General features: G+C 38.8%; 1 protein-coding gene across 3 annotated transcripts in view; it reads right to left on the bottom strand.

Annotated features, from left to right (window-relative positions):
• Positions 1–12716: 12716 nt before the first annotated feature.
• The window catches only part of LOC122553005 (serine/arginine-rich splicing factor 7-like), a 28512-nt gene continuing 14371 nt past the window's right edge, over positions 12717–26857 (bottom strand). For 2 of the 3 annotated variants that reach the window (XR_006312588.1, XR_006312587.1), the window contains 8 exons: positions 24049–24225; positions 23053–23127; positions 22887–22964; positions 20331–20384; positions 18004–18051; positions 16973–17008; positions 13244–13650; positions 12717–13122 (listed from right to left, as the gene is read on the bottom strand). Coding sequence is in view for 1 of the 3 variants with exons in the window: in XM_043696402.1 (XP_043552337.1) it covers positions 13068–13122; positions 16973–17008; positions 18004–18051; positions 20331–20384; positions 22887–22964; positions 23053–23127; positions 24049–24225 (523 nt within the window). In the remaining 2 variants the exon portion in view is untranslated. The remainder of the gene's footprint in view (positions 13123–13243; positions 13651–16972; positions 17009–18003; positions 18052–20330; positions 20385–22886; positions 22965–23052; positions 23128–24048; positions 24226–26857) is intronic. The other variant, XM_043696402.1, reaches the window with a different exon arrangement.

Below are 26857 nucleotides of genomic sequence, written 5' to 3'. Positions count from 1 at the left end.
CTCACCTATTGTACTCTATGCTACTTTCTCCCCACCCCCACCCTCCTCTCATTTATCTCTCCACCCTTCAGGCACTATACCTGTATTCCTGATGAAGGGCTTTTGCCTGAAATGTCGATTTTACTGCTTCTCAGATGCTGCCTGAACTGCTGTGCTTTTCTAGCACAACTAATCCAGAATCTGTGTCTGTGCCTCAGTACCACTGCAGGTCCTTGGCTCAGGGCTTATATAATGGTTCACACTCCAATGACAAATTGGCCAAGAATTTTGCCATATAGTTGACGAATCATAGCACCGCCTTTACGTCTGTTGGTTGCTGCGTCCACTTTTTCCGAATCTAGTCAGATACCTTTTGCTGTCAGTATATGGCCTATCTACAAGATTTCCGGCATCTTGTAAAGTAATTTTTTTTCTTCTTCAACTTCAGTATCACCTAGTGAGCTCTGTCAATCAGTCACACACTAGGTTTTGATCGCTGTCAGAAATATCTTTTACCATTGTGTCTCCATCCATAAACTAGCAGATCATCCAATATAGCTTCCACTCCAGGAAATTCGCTGCCTCCCTTGTGTTGCCTGTGTTGATATTCTTCTAGAGCAATGGAAATGCCAAATGACATTTGCAACCATCTGCATCTCCCAAAGAGTGTGCAGAATGTGGTTAGAAAAGGACGGCTTTCATCCAGTGTTACTTGCCAGTAACCATCCTTTGCTTTAGGCTAGCAAAAGTGTTTGTCTCCAAGTTGTGGCAAAATTGCTTCAATAGTTGACTGGAGGGAATTGCAATCTCTTCAAGACTTCATTTGGATTCTATGGATTGATGCATTCACTGTTTGCTAGGTCATTTCATTGCTGCTGTGTTGATATTCAGTGGGAGTCATCACTTTCTTGCTTGCTTCCATCTTTTCCAGTTCTTGTATCTTATTTTTCAGCCTGGCCTTGATGGCAGATGGACACGTTCTTGCACTCATCTGGAATGTGTTTCATAGTTTGTAATTTAGTGCACTGCAACACGTTGCAGATCTCTTTTAGCACTCTTGAGAGTTACTAGTTCATTAATCTAGTCTGTTGGAATGAGTATGGTGTTATCAAAAAGCCTAATCTTACTTTGAAGGGCTTCAATGTTTGGCTTGCTATGTTGAGCCACTTTGCATAGGTCTGTCAAAGTCATGATTTGCAACAGTGTTTATCTAACACTTTATGTTGACTTGATGTTCTCCTTCTGAATTCATCGTTCCAAAAGTCACAAACCATAACTTCCCTCTTGATTTGACTGGATCAACCTGTCGTATAGACTACACTGATTCATCCGAATCTTTAGCTGCCATCTGTTCAGTGGCCAGCTGTATCTGCTTGTTGTGACTCTTTTTAGCTGTATATCTGTGTGCAAGATTATTCAGTTTTTGTAGAAAGAGAACACTGCTTCCCTCATGCTAGATATGTTTTTGTTTTTGTCTGATGTCCTCTGCAGTACTTGCATCCCATGCTTTGTGATTGTTCTGCCCTCTGTACCTGAACTATCTGTCTTCATAATGCAAGAACTGGTCTGCTCAGCCATGCGTCTGCTCAGTCTGTTGATTCACAACTTTGGTACTTCTGTCAGTTGCTCTCCTAAGTTTGTCTTCTGTCCATAGGCAGGCTGTCATTTTTGAATCCCTTATTTTTAAACATAAGTCCTGCATCTAATGAACTCCTCCTTTAATTGCACACATTCACTGGTCTGCACGTGGAGTTAAATACATTATGTATTGATCTATAGACTCTTTCTCACATTGTTCCCTAGTATTGAATACATACCCTTCACTTGGGGCTAAAAACATGCCCCTCATAGCTTTAGACACTTTCTGCTGTGTTTTTTCTGCTCTTTAGAGAGACTATATTTTGAAACAGTCCCAGTGTGAGCAATATGGGAGGAGGCTGTAAGTAGGCTTCATGGTGATAGAGTTGAAAAGTGTGTTGCCAGAAAAGCGCAGCAGGTCAGGCAGCATCCGTGGAGTAGGAGAATCAAAGTTTCGGGCATAAGCCCTTCATCACCTTCAAGATGATTTAGACATGTTGAGTGAATGGGCAAACGCATGGCAGATGCCGCACAACATGGCTCATTATATTTCAATGAGGAAAAACCGAAAGGCCAAGTATTATTTACAGCAAGTCATATAGCATGGAAACAGACTGTTCAGTCTAACTCATCTGCGCTGACCAGATATCCCGATCTGATGTAGGCCCATTTATCAGCATTTGGCCCATATCCCTCTAAACCCTTTTTATTCATATACCCATCCTTATGCCTTTTGAATGTTGTAATTGTACCAGCCTCCATCACTAGTTTGTTCTAGACATGCACCACCTTCTGCCCCTTAGGTCTTTTTTTAAGTCCTTTCCCTCTCACCTTAAACCTATGCCCCCCCCTCTCCCCCCTAGTTTTGAACTCCCCCACCCTAGGAAAAAGATCTTGGTTATTCACCCTCTCCATGCCTCTCATGATTTTATAAACCTCTATAAGTTCACCCCTTAACCTCCAATGCTACAAGGAGAAAAGCCCCAGCCTATTCAGCATCTCCCTATAATTCAAACCATTCAGTGCTAGCAACAGCCTTGTAAGTCTTTTCTGTGTCCTCTCAAGTTGAGTAACATCCTGTAGAAGGGCAACCAGAATTGAATGTAGTACAGTATTCCAAAAGTGGCTTCATCGCTGTCCTATACAACTGCAACATGACATCCCAACTCTTGTACTCAATGTTATGACCAATGGAGGCAAGTGTGCTAAACGCTGCCTTCACTATCCTTGTGTACCTGTGATTACTTTCAAGGAACTATGTATCTTCTCCACAGGTGTCTCTTTTTTTGGCCACACTGCCCAGGGCTCTGATGGAAGTCCTTCCTGGTTTGCCTCACCAAAATACAACCCACCTAATGTTTATCTAAATTAAACTTCATCAGCCAATCTGATCAAGGTCCCATTGTACTCTGAGATAATCTTTTTCACTGTCCACAACACCTACTTTTATCTGTGAACTTACTAACCATATCTCCTATATTCCTATCTAAATCATTTAAATATATGATGAAGAGCAGTGGACCTAGCACTGAATCTGGTCACACACCACTGGTCACAAGCCTTGAGGCTGAAAAACAACCTACCATTACCCTCTGTCTCCTACCTTCAAGCCAATTTTGTATCCAATCGACGAGCTCCCTTTGGATGCCATGTGACCTAACCGCAGTAACCAGAGTCGATAAAATATGGAGCAGGAGAAAACACAGCAGATCAAGCAGTTCAGAGGAGCAGGTGTCCTGATGAAGGGTTCTGCCTGAAATGTTGACTCTTTCCCTTAAAGTATTTATAGAACCTTTTTGGATTCTCCTTAACTCTATTTGCCAAAGCTATCACATATCCCCTTTTGCCCTACTGATTTCCCTCGTCGATATACTCTTACTGCCCTTGTACTCCATGAATTCATTCAATCCCAGCTGTCTGTACCTGACATATGCCTCCTTTTTCTTGAGCAGAGTCTCCATTTATCTAGTCAACCAGCATTCCATACACCTACCAGCCTTGCCCTTTACACTAACAAACACATGATCTCTGGACGTTTTTTATCTCATTTTTGAAGGCATCCCCATAATCAACATCTAGAAGTTTCTGTGTCATACCATAAAAATCGGCTGTACTCCAATTTAGAACTTTAACTTGTAGATCAGGTTTGTCCTTTTCCATAACTGTTTTAAAACTAATAGAATTATGATCACTTGCCCCAAAGTGTTCACCATTGACACCTCAGTCACTTGCCCTGCCTTATTTCCCAAAAGAAGGTATTGCTCCTTCTCTAGTAGGTACATTCACATATTACTTTCTCTGTTGAAATTTTTGCTGTACTGTTCTGCTCATATTGTCAAACCCTTCCTGTCACACTTTTGATTATTGTTTACTTCTTCACTACTTAGCACCTCTGCTCTCTCACTTCCCCTCACTAATTAATTTAAATCCCAATCTACAAGCTAGTTCTACTATTTGCCAGGACACCAGTTCCAGCATGATTCCAGATGAGGTCTGTTCAATAGAACAGCTCTCTAATTCTTCCAGAGTTCAACTGACAGCATGCTTTCTCTATGCTCTCAAAGAATGATGAAAACAAAGCACATGAACCATACCGAGCTTCAAAGCAACAAGATTATTAGACCATAAGACATACAAGCAGAAGTTAGGCCATTCAACCCATTGAATCTGCTCTGCCATTCAATCGTGGCTGATACATTTCTCAACCCCATTCTCCTGCTTTCTCCCTGTAACCCTTGATCATCTTGATAAACAACCACCTATCTATCTCAGTCTTAAATATACTCAATGACCTGGCCTCCACAGCCTTCTGTGGCAATGAATTCCATAGATTCACCACTCTCTGGCTGCTGAAGAAGTTTCTCCTTATCTCTGTTCTAAAGGTCTTTGCTTTACTCTGAGGCTGTGCCCTCAGGTCTTAGTCTCTCCTGTCAATGGAAACATCTTCCCAATGTGTATTCTGTAAGTTTTAATTAATTTCCCCCCTCATCCTTCTAAATTCCATCAAGAATAGACCTAGAATCCTCAAACGTTTCTCATATATTAAGCTTTTCATTCTTGGGACCATTCTCATAAACTTCATCTGAACATGCTCCAGGGCCAGTACAAACTATTACTGCTTAACAAGTTCAAGAATTCTCTTTTGGAAACAAAGAGAATGATCTGGAACAAAGGCTTTCGTTTGGAAGAAATATCATTTTTTGTTTTTTTTTGTACATACATGTATCATCTATCACATTTATTTTTAATGGGTACTTTATTTTCAACCAAATGTACAGATGTATTTTGATTTGATAGTGTCTAAGACATAAATGTTATAATAAACCTCCAAGCTTATATAAAAAATACAATAGCTCTCTGCCTAGTACTGGCATTAGTCCCCCATGAATCAGAACCCATTTCTCCTAGACCAATCTTTGACCACACATTTATTCCCGAATATTCTTTCCAAGATGGCACCGACAGCAGGTTAGGAAGTGCTTGGGCTCTGTACCTATATGCTCCCACTCACCTGGCCAGCCACATTCTTCTGTTTTTTTTCTCTTTGGTATCAAAGTTCAACTTTCCTTTGGCTGCAGTGGAGAAAGGTGGTTACGAGGGACTGCTGCCATGTGGTGGATCCAGATTGAGGGGTCACTATGCAGGAGGTCCTCATGGCCATACTGGCTGAGGCTTTACTGAAGACTTCAGGCGGTAGGTCTGGTTCATTCCTCCTGGTGGGAGGTGTGGTGGTTCTGATTCATTCTTCATGGCTGTGGTGTTCATGTAGCAGCTTTGGGTGGTGACTGAAGAGGTGATGGCTTTAGCATCGGCAACTTGTTGTGTCTGGTGTCTCTCTCCTTGCTATGGCAGCAATGTAATGGCTTTAGTGTCTGCTTCGGTGGTGGTAGTGTGCTGGAAATCCTTGCTTTGGCAGCATCCCATAGCCACTCCATAAAGCCAAATTGTTGTAAATGGAACAAAAGATGAACTTAATGCTAACTTGGTCCCAATTTTTAAAATTTCTGTAATTAACATGGCCCTAAATTGTGGTCCTTTATGCACATCTCACTGTATTTTTCTTAACACAAGTGACAATAAATTGCTATTCTTTCCTATTCTATGCAATTCGCATGAGGCTCAGGAAATAATTTTGAATATGAACATTTTTGGATGTGTATTTTAATTTAGCTCTGAGATGCTTGAAATTCCTCAGCAGGACCTCTTTCCTAGTTCTACTAATGTCAATTGTACCTTCATGGATAATGACAATTGAATCCTCCCAAGTTCCTCTCCAGCCCAAAGGAGAAGTGCTGAATCATGGCACTAAGTAGGCGCACAGTCTTTGGGATACTCTGTCCTTGCTGCAGAGAACAGTCTATTCCACTAATTGTACTACCCCAGTGCCTTTCACTCCTCACTTGAATGCCACTCTACAATATGGTGCAATGGTCAGTTCGCTCATCCACACCAGGAACAAGAATTTTGAACCTGTTGGACAAGGGCATTGGCTGTGTCTTCCAAAGCTAAATTCTAGATCTCCATACCTGTCTCACTCACAGTTACACCCTCCTGTCCCTGACTACAGGCCAAATTTGATGCACTTAATCTAAAGAGTGTGACTGTGTCCTGAGACAGTATCCTGGTAATTTTTCCCCCTCCCTAATCTGTTGCAGTGGCTGCAGCTCACTCTCCAGCTCATGAACTCTGACTCAAAGTTCCTCCAATAGCCAACAGCCAACATTGCTATAGATGTGGTCACCGTGGAATGTATCATTATACATCAGCTCCTACACTCTACAGCTGCACCACCTCACCTGCCAGCAAATTAGTTTAAATGTTAAATATTTTAGAAGAGAATTTCTTGACTATACTCTTCAGCTGTAATATTGTCTCCTGATTTAAACCCCCTCGACGAATCAAAAGAAAAGAAACACATACCAATCACCTACCTGTTTTCCTGTGACATTACAATTCACCTCTGAAAAGTAGAAACAGGTTGAAGGTTCCTGGTTTTTGTCTCCTGCTGTTGCCCTTCTAACAGCTGCTAATCTGCTTCAGTGACATCGACTGGCATCTGCCAGTCTGCTTCATAGACTGGTTGAGATTACATGACAATAGTAGTCAACCACAATAAGTTACAAATGACTATAGAGTCTTACCAGCACTATACATACCAAACCTTTCTAATAAAGCATCATTGTTCAGAGAACTAAGGGAAGTTGTATCTTGCGTGTAGCAGAAGGACCATCAATATGTTTGAATCTTCAAGAGTTGTCAACAGAATTGTCTATCCTACAGAACTGATACAAGGAAAATGGCAATTCTGGAAATTAGTGCATCCCAGAATGTGTTAGGAGTGCACATTATGAGATTTGCCAACCAATTGTGGTAGACTTTTGGATACAAATACAATCATAATCCAACTATTCCAAAGTACAGCATGAAAGACTCACATTATTTGATATCGGTCTAAACTCATCCCCCTTTCACAGGGAACTTCACATAGTCCCCAAAATGTCTCTTGGGAATCTGTGCCCCAAACCTTGAGCTATCTCAAGGAAACACCTTATGTGTCCTTCCATTTTTGCCTAAAAGTAGTAGTGGAGGTCCCTGATTGACGGGTCACTATGCAGGAATCATCCTCCTTATCATCAGGGATCTTGGATTAAGGGTGTGCAGACAGCAGTCCCATGCAACCATAGATTAAGTTGGTTCATGGATTCAGTCTACCTGGAATTGTTGCTATACCAAAGAACCCACAAGGCATGTACGAATAAGGCCTGGAGTCTATATCTTCTGGTTTCTAAAGGCTCTGCTTTTAAACTTTTGCTTGACTTTAGCCCCATGGTCCCAATCTTTAGACACCTGGTGCATCAGACCTCTTACCATCTTTGCTCTTGGGTTTGGGCAAGGCAGTAATGAACAGGTCGGGCAGTGGATTATGGAGGGGATCACTGCCTGCCTCTCCTCTATGGTTACACCCGAAACCAGGTGTCCCTGGTTACACTTCAGGCCTTCCATGATTCAAGGTTGCCACAGGAGCTTGGGTGCACCATCTCACTACCCCAGAGATTATACGGATTTCAATCTGTAAATTCTGCTTGAAATGTTGATGTTTGTTATGATGCCCTTTTAGAGATCGTCTACACTAATTCTATCTAATTTAGTTATTTTAAAAAAAACAGAAGGGTTGTCTGACATATTAAAAGAGGTGCCAGACATTCTGACATGAACTAGGTATCCAAAGAATCATATGTTTTAAAGGCAGATAAAAAGCCAAATGTGTCACAGCTATATTAAGGGCACGGACATAGAGCGAATAAGATGGCTGTCCTGCGAAGTCAGCAAGGAATACCAGAGTCACTGATCACAGCACAAAGAATTTCTAAATCACAGATAATGTCACAGAGAAATATAGCACAGAAACAGGCCCTTTGATCCAACTCGTCGATGGTGACCAGATATGCTAAATTAATCTAGTCCCATTTGCCAGCGCTTGGCCCATATCCCTCTAAACCCTTCCTATTCAAGCTGCCAATCCTGTCCATGTCTCTGTAATTACAATGATAACCTGGTCCCATGTTCCTAACCATGCTTTGAGTTCATCTACCTTCCTGCTAGGCCTCTTGCATTGAAGTAAAAGCAGTTTAATTTATCAGTCCTACCTGCTCATAAGCTTCCAGTAAACTCTTGGTCGAAAATCGTATAGATTTATTCCTGTACATGGTGATGATTTTCTGCTAGCTAATGACAACTTTTACAAACTTATAATTGTTAGATAGTTAAAGGACACTTCAAGTGCATCGGTGATAGACACAATGGATTCAATGTATGGTTTGTCTAGTCCACTACAAGAATCACATCTGACAATGGGCCATAAGATAGCAAGTAGAAGCCACATAACAGCCTCGCCATGTTAACTCCGATCTAACAGTCTGGCCAAATGAATGTTCACACTGTCAAAGTGCAAAGTGATGAAAAAGATTTTCATATTGCTATGTTACACCTCTGGAACAATGTGTGCTGGTGATGGTAAGCCCAAGTTTGGACAGTAAGTTAGAACAAGTCAGTCAAATCATAATCTGTCCAAGTTCTCAGCAATATATTTCAAACCTCTCAAGAAACAAGCTACAATGGAAGAAGTGCATGAGTACAGATATACCTGTCTAATCCAGTTTAAAATGACAGAAACATACACCTTGCACAGAGTATACGAGTAGCCATAGAGATTAAGGGTACCTAAAGAATGCAGTAAACCTAGATCCTACAAAGTTGCAATATCTTGTGGAACATGGAGGAGAAACAAGCCAACTTAGGAAACTGTACAACATTTTAGTTGTGCATAGTGTACATGTAAACATACACTCAGATAATGGGAAGATGTAAAAGGGCATGAGGACAACAGTCAACACAAAAAAATGCTAGATCTCAAAACACCTATGAAATGAGAAAACCAATGTGAGATATAAATTTCTGGATAGTTACACCATTCATATTATTGAACCACTTAGACATTATACGGATCTTTAGTTTCTTAAAACATACATTTTTCATACAAAGAGTAGTGTGTGTATGGCATGAGCTACCAGAAGTAGTGGAGGAGGCTGGTACAATTACAGCATTTAAAAGGCATCTGGATGGATACATGAATAGGAATGGTTTAGAGGGATATTTCTTTACTCTTGTAATGTATGCCTTGGCTAATACAGGCAAATATTCCATATATCTGCTTCATAACTTTATTGAAGTGCCCTGCTACTTCCAAGGAACTGTAGATATGCACACCAAGATCCCTCTGGTTTTCAGTACTTTGCCAGGGTCCTACCATTTACAGTGTAATTCCTCACCTTGTTAGCCCACTCTATCTGCATTACCTCATTTTTTTCCAGGCTGAATTTCATTTGTCACTGCTCTGTAAACTAACCAGCCCCATTTATGCTATTTATCACTTTGTCAATTTTCATATCATCAATTAACTTCTTGATCATACCCCTACATTTAAATCCAAATCATTAATGTACATCACAAACAGCAAGGACCCTAGCACTCAGACTCATGGCACCTTGCTCAAATCAGATTTCCAGTCATATTTGTCTACAATCACCCTATGCTTCCTGACACTCAGCCAGTTCTGGATTTAATGTACTATTCTCTCTTGGATCCCATGGATTTTTACTTTCTTGACCAGTCTACTTGGACAGACCTTATCAAAAACTTTACTGAAGTCCATATAAATTACATCAAATGCATTGTCCTCATCAACACACCTGGCAATCTCAATATTCAATTAAATCTGATAGAAATGACCATCCTTTAACCAATCCTTGACTACCTTGATTAACTCATGTCTCTGCAAGTACAGATATATCCCTCAGGACGTTCTAATAAGTTCCCTATCCACTGAGGTTAGACTAATTGGCCTGGCCTGTCACCTCCTGGGCTATTCCTTCCTGCCTTTAAAAAAAAAAGCACCTCAACAGTGTTAAGAGGGCAATTGAAAATTACTGCCAGGGCCTCTCTTATTTCCTCTATTGCCTTCCTTAACAGCCTGGAAGACATCGCACCTGGGCATCCAGCTTTATCAATTTTTAAGGCTGCTAAACCCTAGTATCTCTTCTCTCAAATTAATTTCTTTAATATTTCAGCGTTCCATTCTTATTATTCTTACACTTTATGAAATTTCATCCTCTATCCCTTCTGTTTTGGCATCTATAGTACACACCACTGCAGATAGTCCCTTATGATTTATTTTACTTCTACCCACATGGCCTCATTTGAGAATCTTTCCAAGACATCAATCATCTCTTCTCATTACTTTAATCGGTTCTCCAATAAATATTGCAATACCCTACTCTCTCTCAGCTGAATATTCAATATCCAGGAATATTGAACTGACAATCCTGCTGAACTTTCAGCCAAGTCTCAGATGACATCATACTGCTGTCTGCATGTGACATCTTATTCCTCAGGCTTCTTGCATTAAAGCTATTCCAACAATCTTGCTAAATTCACTCTATCTAGACCATTTCATCAGTTTTTCAGACTGGACTCATTTTAACTTACAAAAACACGTCAACTTCTCTGCCCTTTAATTGTAGGAATCCCATTTAATATACAGTAGTTTACAAGCACTGCAACAGCATTAACAAACCTCACTGCCAAGGTATTGGCCCCATTCCTGTTCAACTGTAACCCATCGTAGTAGTTCCCCACTGCTCCCAATGCCGCAGAAATCTTAAACTTCCCCACAGTCTCTCCAGCCACAAATTCATCTGCTCCAATGCTCTATACAAAGACTCACTACTGTGGGTATAAGGAGCAATCTTATGATTACTACCTTTAGAATCCTGCTTTTTCAATTTACTACAGGTCCACATGCAAGACCTCATTTCCTGTTATTGGTTCCAACACAGACTATTACTTCTATTGTTCAGCCCTTCCCCACTCAAAATGCCCTTGCTTTCTCCTGTAGCTGTTGAGATATCCTGGACTCTGACATGGGGCAACATGGAGTCACATCTGACAAGTGTCTGTCCACTGCCCTCATTCACTCTTCATGACACTGCATCTATTATGTGCATCTCGTCTAAGGCATGCATTCCAGTGTTACCATGCCATTGTCGTGCAATCACAGTTCTTCACATATCAGCAATTCTTACCAAAAGCCCAGTCAAACAGTATCTAAAATTCGTATCTATTTATATTAATCAAATCACAAAATTAGCCCCGAAAAATGTTCCACTTCAAGTTCTTATTCGATTCCTTTTTGAAAGGTGTTGAATCTACTTCTGCCATGCTTTCCAAATCATAAGGCACAGCTGATCATCTTCCCTTCATTTTCTGGTTCTTCAGCCAATTATCTAAAATTTGTGCCCTCTAATTATTGACCCTTGAGACTTAAGTACAGTTTACAGGAAAGTATAAATAACTAATTTGTAACAACACCTTTACAGAAAATTGTTAGGCTAGAGGACAGCAATTATGTTGAAGTTCAATAAATTTTCCAGTTTTTTTTCAAAGACTTCTAGCCCTGAAGTTTTATTCATTAATTTTAAATTCGCACTCAATTCTTTTAACCAAGTTATATCAGATGATTGTAGCAGTTATGGGTTTAATATTTTTTAGCACAAAAGGATTTGTTAGATTTGTTTGGGGAGAAGGTTCAAGGGTAGATGGTTTGAGAAACAGTGATACCAATTTCAATCCTATTCACCCCAGTCTTGCTACTTCACAAAGTGAAGCCGGATTCTATCTTCCTTCTCCATATTGGAATATCCTAGCAACTGCCAATACTTCCAGACTGCGGTTCTAAATTCCTCACCCTTGCCCACATTATTGCTGGAACCCAGAAGGTTCTTCTTCATACTGTTCTCAGTTCTCCTTTGCTCTCAAGCCACAAAATAACATGTCCCCTGTTTCAACTTATCAGAATCTCTCAAGGTTTTCAAATTCCAAGGTTGCTGTTCATTCCCATCCCACTGGTCCTAATTATTTCATACAATTCAGGTATTGTTGGCAAGACTAGCCCTATGCAACTGAGTTGCTTGTTAGATCAATTCAGATGGCAATTAAGAAGAGTCAACTATGTTGCTACAGGACAGCTAAAATAATTACTCATGTAAATCATTAAGCTAGATTTGCTTTTACATGCAGGAAATAGCTTCACATTCATCATGGCTGATAATCAAAAAAAAGCCACTGGATTTAGGTCCCCTGCTGTTGTATTGGGATTTGATTGGTAATTCAGAAGCCTAATTAACATATTGCCTCATCAAGCATGTTCCAAGAAGTTCCTGTTGCAGTAATTTGAGATCCAATTCACAATATTCCCTGATCAAACATTCCACGGCCCACCATTCTGAAATTTGACCAGCCTGAGCAACGCCAAAGAATTACAGGTTGTTTTGCTATCATGCGCATTTTGTTAATGTGAATTCACTGTAACGAAATTGATGAATTGGGAACAGTGTTTCTAAAGTGCAAACTCTTAAAACTTGTTGGCTATTACGCAGTTACATTAGAAACAGCACTTAGTGTTGGCAAAGTGTGATTTTTCTATAACAGAGGGTTGCACAAGAACACAACCATTGCATTAAAGAACTACCTGTACAACCAGTAGGTTTGTCCGAACACAAAAGGTCTCTGACAAATGCATGCAAATTTAGAGAAAGTCACAATTCTCAGGACAATTTATTTATTTCTATTTCCAGATACAAAAATGTAATACACTTCAACAGGTCTGAGAGGAATCTGATATTAGAACAAAAGAATACAACACAGTTATGCAGGAAAATAAATGCAGATTACTAGATTTAGTATCTACTCTAAGATGTGTATTCTTTAAAAAAAAATCAGGCCTACCCGCGCCAAATATTTTCCACAAAGGGGGAAAGGAAGCATGAAAAATTAATTTAGAAATAAGCCCTTACATTTAAAATCAAATCAAAATCCCACAAAGAATTAAGATTCCCATACAACTTCAAAGAATGTAAACAAAAAACATTCATTCTAAAGTTCTGCTTTGCAACTTAGTCATTTCGGTCAGGACTTGCACTTCTACGAGAGTTTTCAGATGGTGTACGACTGCAAGAGAAAAATAAAATTCATCACATTAAATTTAAAAATTAGAAAAATTAATTTGATTTTTACATCTTTATTTCATGTGACTCAATTTCCTTCAGCTTATTCTCAGAGTAAAACTCACTGGTTTATTAACTGTGATGATGCTGTTCCTTTAACAAGGTTATGTTCTTGTTTTTTTTTCCTCCCAGAGGATTCCTAAACACAGACTTCAGGAGGTCTCGTTTTGGACAGCTTTTGGGCTAGTTTGATTATAATGGACATTAATATGAAACATTTTTCCTGAAACAAACAAAAATACTTGCACAATGAAAGGGGAGTGGCCAGTTCTCCCAGTTCAGCTTTTCTCTGGTTTGGTTTAGTTTTGGCTAACAGAGTTATGAAGCTGCTGGATCCAAAGATGCAGGTCCATGCCGATCCTCCCTCTCTCTGACATCTCTCCTGGAGGACTCATATATGTTAGACTTTTCCTTTTGTGCCAAGGGGTGTTCATGGGAAGTATTTGTAACAGCATCATTACGTTGGGATAATCTGTTGGGTTTTCAGACAGGTTGTTAACATAGAACAGTACAGCAAAGTACAGGCCCTCTGGCCCTCAATGTTGTGTTGATCTTTTATCCTACTCAGATCAAACAAACTGACATACCCTTCATTATACTATCTTCCACATGCATATCCAAGAATCACTTAAATGTCCCTAATATATATGACTACCACCACCGCTGGGAGTGCATTTATCATTTTTGCTCTCTTTTGATTGTGTTTCATTCAGTAATCTTGCAAATAAATTGTTTTGTTTAAAGCTAAGTGGTTGGGACAGCTGCATCACACCTGGAATATCCACATTACACCTGCTTAAATCAACTAGCAAAGTTAGGGTCCAGGCTACTTTCTTGAAATGTTTTGAGGGGGTCTGGTTTGGTCCATAACACTGACCAACAGAACAGTTAAGGATCTTGTCACAAGGCTTTTGCCAAACTCACTTATTAGGTGACAATATTTTATGAATGAAGTTGGAATTTAATCAGTTGCATTATTATTAAGTTGCACTGAAGGCCAAATTGCAAAAATGACATTGAGTCATAGAGTCACAGAAACAGACCCTTCGGTCCAACCTGTCCATGCCTACCAGATTATCCCAACCCAATCTAGTCCCACTTGTCCATATCCCTCCAAACCCTTCGCATTCATATACCCATCCAAATGTCTTTTAAATGCTGCAACTGTACTAGCTTCCACCACTTCCTCTGGAACCAGGAGCTATAATATGTTTCTACAGCTGGAACACAATTGGAAAAGGCCATTAAATAAAATTTTGACAGATCTGACTGAGGTGTCAACTCTACCTTCCTGCCTGCCCCCCCCATAACTAGGCATTAATAACCCTTAATGTCCGATCAAAAATCTAACAGCCTCAAATATATTCAATGACCACTGCTTACCTGGGAAGAGAATTCCAAAGGTTAACAATCCTCAAGAAATTCCCCATCTCCATCTTAAATGAGACATCTTATTTTGAAACTGTGCCCCCCAGTTCTAGATTGTCCCCATCAAACTACATATCGGCGGCGTGGTGGCACAGTGGTTAGCACTGCTGCCTCACAGTGCCAGAGACCCAGGTTCAATTTCCGCCTCAGGCAACTGTCTGCGTGGAGTTTGCACATTCTCCCCATGTCTGCGTGGGTTTCCCCCGGGTACTCCGGTTTCCTCCCATAGTCCAAAAATGTGCAGGTTAGGTGAATTGGCCATGCTAAATTGCCCATAGTGCAAATTGCCCAATGGGTCTGGATGGGTTGCTCTTCGGAGGATCGGTGTGGACTTGTTGGGCCGAAGGGCCTGTTTCTACACTGTAGGTAATCTAAACTAAAAAAAAGTAAACAGCTCTCATTCTCCTGAATACCATCCTTGTTGAGCAACTCCTTTATCCCAAGAATCAATCTAGTGAACTTTCTCTGAACTGCCTCAAATCCTTAAGACAACTAAAACACTCTACAGTACCACAGTTGTTGTTTTATTAATGTCCTGCACAATTGTAACAAGACTTCCCTACTTTTATATTCAAATCCCTCTGCTTTAAAGGCCAACAGATTCTCTGCCTTCCTAACTACTTGCTGTATTTGTACAGTGATTTTTTTTAAAATTTCATTATCGAGGACATCTACATCCCTCTGTACTGAAACATCATCTATAACATTCAGCCCATCGAGTCTGTTCTGTTGCTCAATGAGATCACGGTTGACCTGATGATCCTTAACTCCACTTCCCTTCTTTTCCTTATAACCCTCTATGTTGCCTCAAATATACTGAATAACCCAATCTCTACAGTAAATGTATTTCACAGATTTACTACCCTATGTCCTCTAGTCCTAGACTCTCCCACAAGAGGAAGCAATCTCCCAGCATCCACCTTAAGTCCCTAAGAATCCTTATGCTTCAACAAGGTTGCCTCTCATTCTTCTAAACTCCAATGTGTACAGGCCCAACCTACTCACTCTCTTCATAAGGCACTCTCTTCATAAGGTACTCTCTTCATAAGGCAATCTCTTCATAAGGCAATCTCTCCATACCTGGGATCAACATAACGTACTGTCTCTGGACTGCCTCCAATCTTTCCTAAGAAAAGGAGCCAAAACTATTCCAACTGTTGTTGAATCGATGTTTTGCAGTTTTAACAAGACTTCCCTCTTTTTGTACTCTATTCCATTTGGAATAAAGATTTATTTTGCCTTCCATATTACCTGAACTTGTATGCTTGTCTTTTGTGATTTATATAATGTTTCCCTAATCTCTCTGTAGCTATCTTGCAGCTTTCTGCAGTCTCTCCATTTAAATAATTGTCTACTTTTCCATCCTTCCTGCCAAAGTGGACAAACTCTCATTTTTCCATATTATGCTCCATCTCAAGTAGTGAGTTAAGCAAGAGTATAGAATTTGTATGTGGTGTCTTCTTCATTTGAATCCTGATTTTTGACAAAATATCACACTCTGTGTTACGCTATATGCCATCTAGGAATTTGACAATGCCAAGTGTTTGAAACCTCCCATCCCAAATAATTGCTGTTCAGTGAGAACAAAGTAATTTAGAAGCTGTATTTTTAAAGTGAAATCTTTCATTTACGTAAGGGTATCTGACATGAAACAACATTATTTCATTCACTTTAATAAATTACTTTCATGAAAATGTCTAATAAGTATGGCAGGTGAATCTACTGTACACAATATTTCAATTGTTAATAGTGGATATCTTCAAGTAATAACATCCTTTAAAGTAATCTATCCTATTTAACGTAGCATACACACCTTTAACAATTTTTATCTAAATATCACGAATTAAGGCTGTGCCTAATTTGACAGATAGGATCTTAGATACAGGGTGCCATCAAATTCAGGATTACGTTACTGAAAATTGCAACTTCAGTGACGGAATGGTAAAATTGAACTTAGGTTCATGTAGAGACTAAAAATTATAGTTGTACCATCAAAATTGAAATACAATACCACATGTACTGTAAATTCCTAATTCACAAATCTTTAATTTGTTTTAAGTTGTTTGTTTGTTTAACAAAGAAAAATGCAATACCTCTCATTACTGTTAATTTAACCATGCTCCATCTAGTGGAAGATTATCAGCACAGATCATTATAATCAATGCAAAATTACAGAAAATGGCAAAACTGAAACCTATTCAATCTGCTTAAATTATGTTGGAAATTCTCCTCCTTCAAACAGTATTTCCACTTTAAAATTGTCACTTAACCACCTTTTTTGATTGACCTAATCTTTTGTGCCCCAAACCAAAGTCAGACTGTATGGTAATTGAGCATAAAATGTTACTTAAAAAATAATTCCTTACCTTCGCTTTGGTGAAAGTGATCTTGACTTTGAGCGACTGTTTTAAGAAATGAAAGTACAAAGGTTAGCAAACCATCCAGATCAATCACATATAGGATAATTCAGAATATACTAATAGTTACACTAAATAAATTTAAGATAATGTGTTGCTCTTATAACCTACTTTATTTACACTGGCGAGAAACACACTGCACATTTTACACAGTTTCCCTGCAAACAAAATACTGTTCAAGTCCTGCACACTTTTTAAATTATCTGGAAGTGTGAGCAACTTAATTCCCTATTGCTTTCACCACAACCGCACATAAGCCAACCCTTTCTCCTAAACTATAAACTGTTGAGATTGTTTAAAATTTGGCATTCTGGTATTTCAATTGATGAATGCAATATAAAAAGGTACAAGTACATTTCTTTTCACCAACATTCAAGAATATTATTTGAGGGGAGCTGGGTAGCATCATACCCCATCAGGTACCACAAAGAAAATTGCAGAGTGAAACTCCCTCTAATTTACCTGAACAACAGAATAATCTCAAAATAATATCGCCTTTTTTCAAATTTTCTGTATTAACCAACTTCACTAATTGGTGGGCAATTGTGTAGTGCAAGGGTTCAGAATGACCAAGCTGACTTAATCAAAAACTCAAATGATCAGTTTGGGCGTAATTCAAATTCAGGCCGCACCGATAAAACAATACCCATTTGGAACCTGGCTCCCATAACACAGAAAGCATTTGTGTATTTTAACATGCAATGACTAGAATGCAAGACATCCGATCACAGCTATGTTAACAGTACTTTAATAGTAGAATCCCTGAAATGACAGATAAACAGTTATACATATTAATTTTGCACAGCTATCACCAACTGGCTCAACTTTACTTTTAGATAGTTGGGAGCAAGTCCATAACTACCTTGTATGTAGTTATGGAAAACCCTGAAGCATCAGAAGCCCCACTTATAAACTGATATTGGAGGGCAAACATTAGGAAAACTTAAATGTTTTAAAAGAGTTTTATTTAGTTTCCTCACCTTCGAACCGGTGATCCAGACTGGGATCTTCTTAAGGGAGATAGAGACCTATTAAAACAAAATAAAGGTGCTAGCTGACAGCAACAAAATGTATTACCTTCAGATTAAACATATTCCCCACTTGTGAGTAAATTATTTCACATCTATGCAAGTCTCTCAATTGTCTATTTTCAACATCGTAGCAAGCCAATAGAGTTATTCTCTTTGTGCTTTTAATGTAATTGCTTATTGCAGCACCAACTCATGTCATACAATCTTTGTCTCTATATTTTTTGGACAAGATACTTTATACTGTAGAACCTGCTGAATCTCCCTCGAAAGCTCCCATTCTTCATCAGCTCTGCCTTGACTCGAGGATGGCATCTACTTAGGACCAAGAGTTTATGCCACAGGTCTTCATATGACTAAACAAACCAATTCTTGACCCAGAGATCTTTGGGCACATAGAACAGGGTATCCCATAATCCCAAGAGCAAGAGTGATCTCCTTTCCTTCTCTGCCACTGCTCTGCCTCACATTAAGGTTTGTGATCCAAAATGTGGTGCAGCTTGATGGACAAGTTGTTAACATTTTGAAAAATTGGTAGAAAGTTCCTCCCAATAACTAATGTAATTGCTGCCTGCTTGAAGAATAATGCAAAGGTTATAGAAAAGGAGGAACTTAGAATGATCAGTAGGGAAAATATATTGAACTAACTATTAAGTTTTAAGACAGACAAATCCCCAGGGCCTAATGGCCTACATCCTAGGTCTTAAAAGGAAGCGACAGAGATAGTGGATCCATTGGTTATAATACTTTAAAATTTCCTGGGTGTAGGAAAGGTTCCAGTGGATTGTGAAACTGCTATTATAAAGACCCTTATTCAAAAAGAGAGGCAGGCAGAAAGTATGAGACAACAGACCAGTTAGTTGAATATCTGTCAATGGGAAATTGTTAGAATTCATTATCACGGAACTAATAACAGGACACCTGGCAAGTCATAACCCAATCCAGTAAAGTCAGCATGGTTTCATGGAGGGTAAATAGTGTTTGAATAATTTGCTAGAGTTCTTCAAACATTTTAACAAGTGAAGTAGATAATCCAACATGTATATTATATCAGGTCTTTTAGAAGGCATTTGATATGGTGCCACACAATAGGTTATGCCACACAAGGTCACATGGGGTTAAGGATAATTTATTAGCTTGGACAGAAAATTAGCTAACCAACAGAAAGTAGTGTTAGGATAAATGGGCCTTTTTCTGGTTGGCAGCATGTAACTAGTGGGGCACCACAGGGTTTAGACCTCAAGCCCCAACTATTTACAATCTACATTAATGACTTGAATGCAGACATAGACATGCAGACAAACCAAATTTGCAGATGACACAAATCAGTCAAATTAAATTGCAATAAAGAAACAAGAAATTTACCAATGAATTATGGACAGATTTTGTGAATGGGTCAAAATTTGGTAGATGGTGTATAACAGAAGTGTGAAGTCAGCCTTTGTGGTCAGTGGAACTGAAAGGTAACCCTATTGACTAAATAGAGAGAAACTTCACAGTACTTCAGTGCAGAGGGATCTGGGTGTTTTTGTACATGAATCACTGAAACTGAATGAGGTATGGCAGGGAATAAGAAAGGCAAGTGGAATTTTGGTATTCATTGTGAAAGTAATAGAGTATGAAAGTATGGAAGCGTTGCCGTAACTGTACAAAGCATTAGTGAGGCCACACTTGGAGTACAGTGCAGAGTGTCTTCATGCTCTTAAGGGAGGCTTTGCAGACAGTTCAGAGGTGATTCACTAGATTGATACCAGAGATCAATGGTTTGTCTTATGAAAAGAGATTGAACAGTTTACACCAACGTTCTCTAGAATTTAAGAATGAGAGATCTTATTGAGGAATGTAAGACACCAAAGGGGACAGACAACATAGATGTAGAGGATGTTTCCTCTTGTGAGGCAATCTATAACAAGAGGTCATAGCTTTAGGATAAGGGATAGCAATTTAAAATAGGTGATGAGAAACTACTTCTCTCAAAGGATCATGAATCTCTGGAATTCACTTCCCCAGAATGTGGCGGATGCCAGGAAAGAGTATTGAGGGGCTGAATTGTTCCTAGTACTTCTTCCAGGTATTTACTATCTTTATCCTTCGTAATACGAAAGGTCATGGTTTAGAGGGCACTGTTGAAACAGCTTTCTTCAAATAGGCTTCTAAATTTTACTTTAACTAGGCATCATATTTGACTCAACTGTATCTGACACAGCCCCTACGTAATTGACAACTTATCAAATGTGCACCTGTCAATTATTAGAATGGAAGGAGAAAACTAAACTAACCTGCTTCTCTGTCTCGACAGAGACCTGGATCTGGACCGTGACCTTGATCTAGACCTATGAAGAGAAACAAAAGCATTGACCCTTTTGGTGATATAGGAAAAGTAGGCTACTAGGAAATATTCACAGGGCACATTGGGAAAAAAAACACTTCAAGCATCTACATGTCACCCATAAAGAAATTCAAGTCAAGTCAACTCCAGCAAGGCAGTGCCATTACAATAATTTCTGAGCAGTGAGGAAATTTTGCAATTTAGTTTGCATTGTAAAGAACTCAATCTTTCCTGGAAAGAACCTAGCTGAGAATAAGCTTAAAAATAAATCGCGTATTGTTATCATTTTGCAAGCATAAAAAAAGACAATTTTCAACAGTTTAAAGGTTTGCTGCAGAGGAAATTTTTGACTCATTTCTACTGGGGACAGCCAATCGTTTTCAGGATTTTATGAAAACTGAATCACTAACTATTCTAAAATCTGTTGAAACATATAACATAGCTCCTATTTTAAATCCTTTTCATGGAACGAGGGGGTTACTAGCCAGGCCAGCATTTATTGCCTACCTCCAACTGCGCAGAGGGTAGTTAAGAGTCAATCATAATGCTGTGGGTCTGGAGTCACAAGTAGGCCAGACAAGGTATGGATGGCATATTTCCTTTCCTAAAGGACAGTTGCGATCCCAATGGGCTTTAAATAACAATCAACAGTTATTACATGTTTGCCACTAGACAAGCTTTTTGTCCAATATTTCAATAGAAATTTCACCATCTCCTATGGTGGGATTCGAATTTTGTCCCTTGATTTTGAATTACTAGCCCAGTGACACTACCATGACGCCAATGTCTCCAAGTGTTTGCAGGGATAATGCATCAAAGAAAACTTAATATCATAGGATAATGTTTGTGGTCAGACAAGAATCCCAGTAAATACCAATTTTCTTGGTTACAAAGGGTGCCACATTCAAAATTCTGTAAGCTATCAATAAAGCAAGTTTAGTAGACAGATAATTTGTACACATCTAATCTCTTACAATTCCCAGAAGCTGATAAGGGCAATAATGCATTTGCATGCTGTGATTACATCAACTTCACATTACAAGAATATAGTAAGGGATTTGCAGAAATGAGCACCTACATAATCACGTGCATTAGATGACAATCAGCTTCTGTCTACAAACACCAATTCTGCTCGAGATGGTAGGGATAAAAAGCTACAGATTTTGGGCTGTACTAGCAGATAATATATGCAAATTACCTTATATCATCCCTCTAAAATACAAGTGAAGCTTCATACAGACATGCCTTCAAAAATATTAAAAGTCAGCATTGCTGGCAACGTCAACATCATTTTCATACAAACTCAATAGCAAAGTGGCAGCATTAGTACATTTTGCTTTTGTTTTCCCAGATGTAGCACTTGCGCACCATTCAATGTTCTGGGTAAACTGTGTTGCTTCATTGCAGTCTCCAGAATAGCTGAGAAAGATTCACATCAGGTGTCACAAGTCAACAAAACCATAATAAAGCCAGAAGACTTAAAATAAATTCTTAAAAATGATGCAACTGAGAAAGACAGAATGAAGTCTGCAGCTAAGATTACCAATTACTAACACTCAATTTCGACCATTACACGGAGTTACTATCAAATGAAAACCAAGAACTTTCTAGAAAGAACATTTACAGAACCAGTTAAAAAGGGAGGCAATAGCCTAACAATATTATCACCAGACTGTTAATCCAGAGACCCTAATCAATGTCTGGGGACTCTGGTTTGAATCCTGCCACGCAGATGGTGGAATTAAAATCCAATAAAAACATGGAATTAGGACTCCTAATGAAGACCATGAAACCATTGCTGATTGGTTCATTAATATTCTTTCAGGAAGGAATTCCGCTGCCCTTATCACATGACTTGAGACCAACAGTAATGTGGTTGCCACTTAACTGCCCTCTGGGTAAAAAAGTGCTGGCTGACCCAGTGACATCGACATCCCATGAACAACAAATAAAAATACTAATATTACATTAAATAGTTCCATTTCAACAGTATCTTTCCATTTGGCACATTGAAACTATAACATCCAAACAGCATTGCCATGCTTCATCTTGAAGAAAAACCCAATAGTCAAAAGCCCACAGTAAAGGTGGTCATAAGCTGAAGCTTAGACACAAAGAAAGGAAGTAGCCTGGCAACAGTCAAAAAGATTAAGTAAAAATAGGTTACAATTTGCCCAAATGTAAAGGTAGATTGATAGTAAATGACTATATTGACCAAAATACTGTCATCTACATGCATGCAAATTAAAAGAAAGATTATTTGTATAAAACTCAAAGTTTGCAGCACCAAATTACTTAATATATTTCTTATAATGGCAACTTCTCAGTGTCGCACTAACAAATAAGTTCTTTCATTGCAAATCAAATTTCTCAAACAATTATCAGGCAACAAAGTACATATGCTTAAATCCCAGTGATTGCACCTATGGGGAATAAAAAACACAATTTGTAGTATCATATATTTCAAAAACTGGAAAAAGGAAGAAAATGAAAAATGTTCACTCACCTGGACCTTTTAGGAGAGAATGACCGAGACCTTCTTGGAGAGAAAGACCTGGACCTCCGAGGAGAAAAAGACCTGGACCTAATTTAAAAATAGGTCATTTTAAAATGGATATGTAGAAACTGAAGGCTTCATTTCTCAAATCTTAACCTGATAATCAAAGATATACCTTCTGCCACGACTACGGCTGTGTGAACGGGTATACCTTCTTCCCCGTGAGCGTGAACGTGATCTAGTCCTAGACCTGGTTTAACAGAAGAATGCAGTATTAAATTTAACAATTCAGATTTAAAATCTTGGAATACCTCTGCTGGAGTCAAAACAAGATTGCTACAATATAGTATGCATTTGTCAGTTTGAAGACAACGTGGGGCCCTATTTTTTAGATTAAATCTACATAACGTAGATTCAGTTAAAAGTTTTACATAGTTTTTAGTATTCTGTGCATTGTAAAAACACTTTGTAAGTGGTACGTAAAGTAAACCTTGCAAGTTTGCAGGTCAGTCGACCCTCTCTTTGGACCAAGGTCTAGCAGATCTAGGCGATCTAGAAGTATCTATCAGACCATCGCAGCATCTAGATGTTCTTCAATCTAACGACGATCAAACTGACAGCCAAATGAGCCAAAGTGAGGCTTGATTGACGCAGGATGGTTTGTCTACGAGGGAATGCGGTCAATCTGGCGTTCCTCTAGAAAGGGGCCCAATTGAAAGCCAATTTACAGCATAACGGCGATCACCTTGTCTCATTCTCAAACATTTTCTGCCCTCAAAAGAATCTTAAGGTGAAGCTAGTTGTAGCAGGTTCTCGAGGGGATCTGGCCTCATGCCAATCACCGTATGCTCTAGGCGCATCAAAACTGTTGGATTTGCTAGATGCCTTAGCCTGATATCATGAGGCTCACGACATTCTGAATCGCGGTGACTGACTCAAACGAAGAAACCTGAAAGGTTTGGACCAGGTGGATCATTAATATTCAAAACATTCACAGTGAAACTCAAAAAGTCAAGCAAAAATTGCCACAAGGCCTGATTATCACTTAATTATAAAGCAAAAATGATAAATATTGCATTTCTTTATTCAGTTTAAAATAAAGTTGCTTAAATATACTTAAATTTAAATTTTTAAAGCAATACTAGAAGTCATAGAGATTGGCAACTCATACCTGCTCCTTCTGCGTCGGCTATAGCGATGACAATCATAAGCATAATGACCCTTTTCTCCACATTCATAACACCGATCATTTGGGTCAAAGGGTCGGCGTGCTGGTGGCCGCTCAAAGCGTGAGCGGCGTGGCATTCCTGTTGATAATTCCACTCGAACACGTGAGCCGCAAATTACCCTTAAGTTAAAGAAATTAGTGTTTACATAAAGTCAAAGACAATCCTTCATAAAGCATCAGTTAAAAGATGTAACTAAAACAATACTATCTCTATGAAATGGCTGGCACTTGAAGGCTTCAACAGCATAACCTGTCCCTCACCTTATGATGCATACAGTTAAATGCAAATTGTTTGGACCTCTGCAATTTCTATAGTTTCAACACCTATTATAACATATCAATAAATCAGATTATTCAGATTCCTTTTTACCCCTGTACAAGTTTTCTCCTACAAGAGGGAGGTGAACACTAGATCACCAATGCATGAAAGGCCAAATATGGAAATATAAACTTACGATGAAGCTTGTCACATTAAAAGTCGCTTGGCAACATTTGCATAAGCAAACCTGTCTGATATGGGAAGAATAGCAGGAAAGGCAGTTGAAGATCTGACCAAAATCTAAAAAAAGGTCTCCCGACATCCTAAAGGATAAAATCCAAACCAATCAAAATCAAAAACAATTTGAATGGGGAGGGTAAGGAGGAAAAGTACATGGCAGGGGAAGAGGAGACGACAAACAGTACCTACCTTTCTTGAAACTAGACTGGAAAAAAACAGTATCACAGCTGAGACAGATCAAAAACACACAAAATTAAAGCAAAACAGAAGCAAATCAACAGTATTTGTAAGGTTAAAAGCACCGCACCATTTAACTGAGCAGAGAGTCGCACAGTAACTCCATCCACTTAAATGAAAATTAAATCTTAACACTTTGAGCAGTTACGTTTACAGCAAAAAAAGTCAAACTTCAGTTCACAAGTTAGCAAAACATGGTGTCTTAAAAAGATACTCTGTGCCTCTACTTTTTAAACAGAAGGTCCAGTGTGGCAATGTATTATCCATTGACTCAGGTGTCTGACTTAATTTGAAGTTTGGAGTATGAAAGGAAAGTGAGAATCATGAAAGAAGTCAGATAAAAAAATTAGACACCAATAAAGCTGTGACAGAAGACAGGAGAATTCATTTTGATAAAAGGAAATGAGATTACCATTACAAAAGTTTAACTGGGACGGATGCCAACACTTGTGCATCTAAACAAATTCATTATTATTTTTACTTTAAGTAAAATGATTTTTATGGCATTTACCACATTTTAGTAAAAACGGGTTATCTTTACTTTTCTGTGAAGGGAAAAGGCAAAAAGGAGACAAAAAGTCAAGCCAAAGCCTTGTATGCTCATATCAAAGTTTTATTTTGAAACTGGAGTTGAGGCAGTTATTTGTATCTCTGCTCCTGTGGAATATCTGGAACCACAGATCAGAACTATTATTTAGAGAAATTTTAAATAGCCTATTAATGTCAGCTGACCAAAGATACTGGATAAAGAGCAAGAAATACAATTTGCCCACTGTCAAAGTTAACAATTCATGAGCGACAAAGTCGCAGGAAAATTAATCTCTCCCAAAGTGCAAATCAAAAACTGTATTTCACTTCCCTCCACAGCATATAATACTCATGTGGTCATTTTTAAATAAATGTATAAATACATTTAGGTGTAAATCAGAATTGCTGAAATTGCTGAGAGCACTCTTACATACTTTAGTTGGCCATACGAAACTCTTCTTGCAACAAACAACTGGATGATATTTCAAAAATCAACCAAACTATGATGCAACATTAAACTTACAATATCTTAGCCATAGTTCAAATGTATTTCAGTGAGCAATAAAGGAAGTCCTCAAATCCACAACAGAACCCATTAAAAATTGAAAAGGATAGAAGAATTGGACAGTGTGCCAAAGTGCTTCACTAAAGCCCAAATTATGTTCAAACTTCTAGTTCGAACACAGGTTCTAAATCTCTGGCATACAATAAAGGGATTGGGACAAGTGAAGCCAAAAGCGCTTTTCCATACGAAACAAAAATCCAAAAGGAATCACTTTTAAACTATCTCAAAAATATTCAGAAGGGAGCATTAGCACAAGCATAGGGACAGATCCCGGCAATGAAACTGGCAAGGGGAATCCAAGGTTCGTTCAGACGAACAAATGGGTAAATGTATCTTCAAGTATAGGCAGCCTGAAATTAAAAGGATATGACAGTCAAGCTATTAGCAGCAGCAGTTCCCTAGGCAGACAAAGATGCCAGGGGATGGGAGCAATGACCACAGGCTGGCTGAAGGGTGAGCCACCAATACAACCTCGCAGACAGGAGGCACTTCAGAAAATATAAATTACTTTAAACTGTTAAGAAATTGAGCAGATTTAAGTTGAAATTCAAAGGAAGAGTGTAAAACATGTAACATGGCATAAGGCAATCACATCACAAGATGTTTGAATTCATGCTGATTTCTAGATATAAAAGTTGGACTAATTAAAGTTGATCAGGTACTACTGAAACAACATGATATGCTGGGATCAGTCTTTTCAAAGCTGCCTATGAGCCATATTCCTAATATTGCCTTCTGCTATTATGGACTGAGAAATGTCAGACCTCAGTTAAAGATATAATTCTGAAGTATTTTGTCTGGAATCAAAACAGGATTCTGTAGCAAATTTCTGATGGCATCAGATCTTAAAAGACATGTCGATCATTTTGTTTTCAGAAAATTTTCAAGTTTTGCTTTTTGATCAATGCCGGATCTCACTTCAA

The sequence above is a fragment of the Chiloscyllium plagiosum genome, chromosome 9, assembly GCF_004010195.1.
Source record: "Chiloscyllium plagiosum isolate BGI_BamShark_2017 chromosome 9, ASM401019v2, whole genome shotgun sequence".
In the NCBI taxonomy this organism is placed as follows: domain Eukaryota; kingdom Metazoa; phylum Chordata; class Chondrichthyes; order Orectolobiformes; family Hemiscylliidae; genus Chiloscyllium; species Chiloscyllium plagiosum.
Note: the sequence above shows the minus strand (reverse complement) of the source record. Positions and strands in the feature narration are given on the sequence as shown.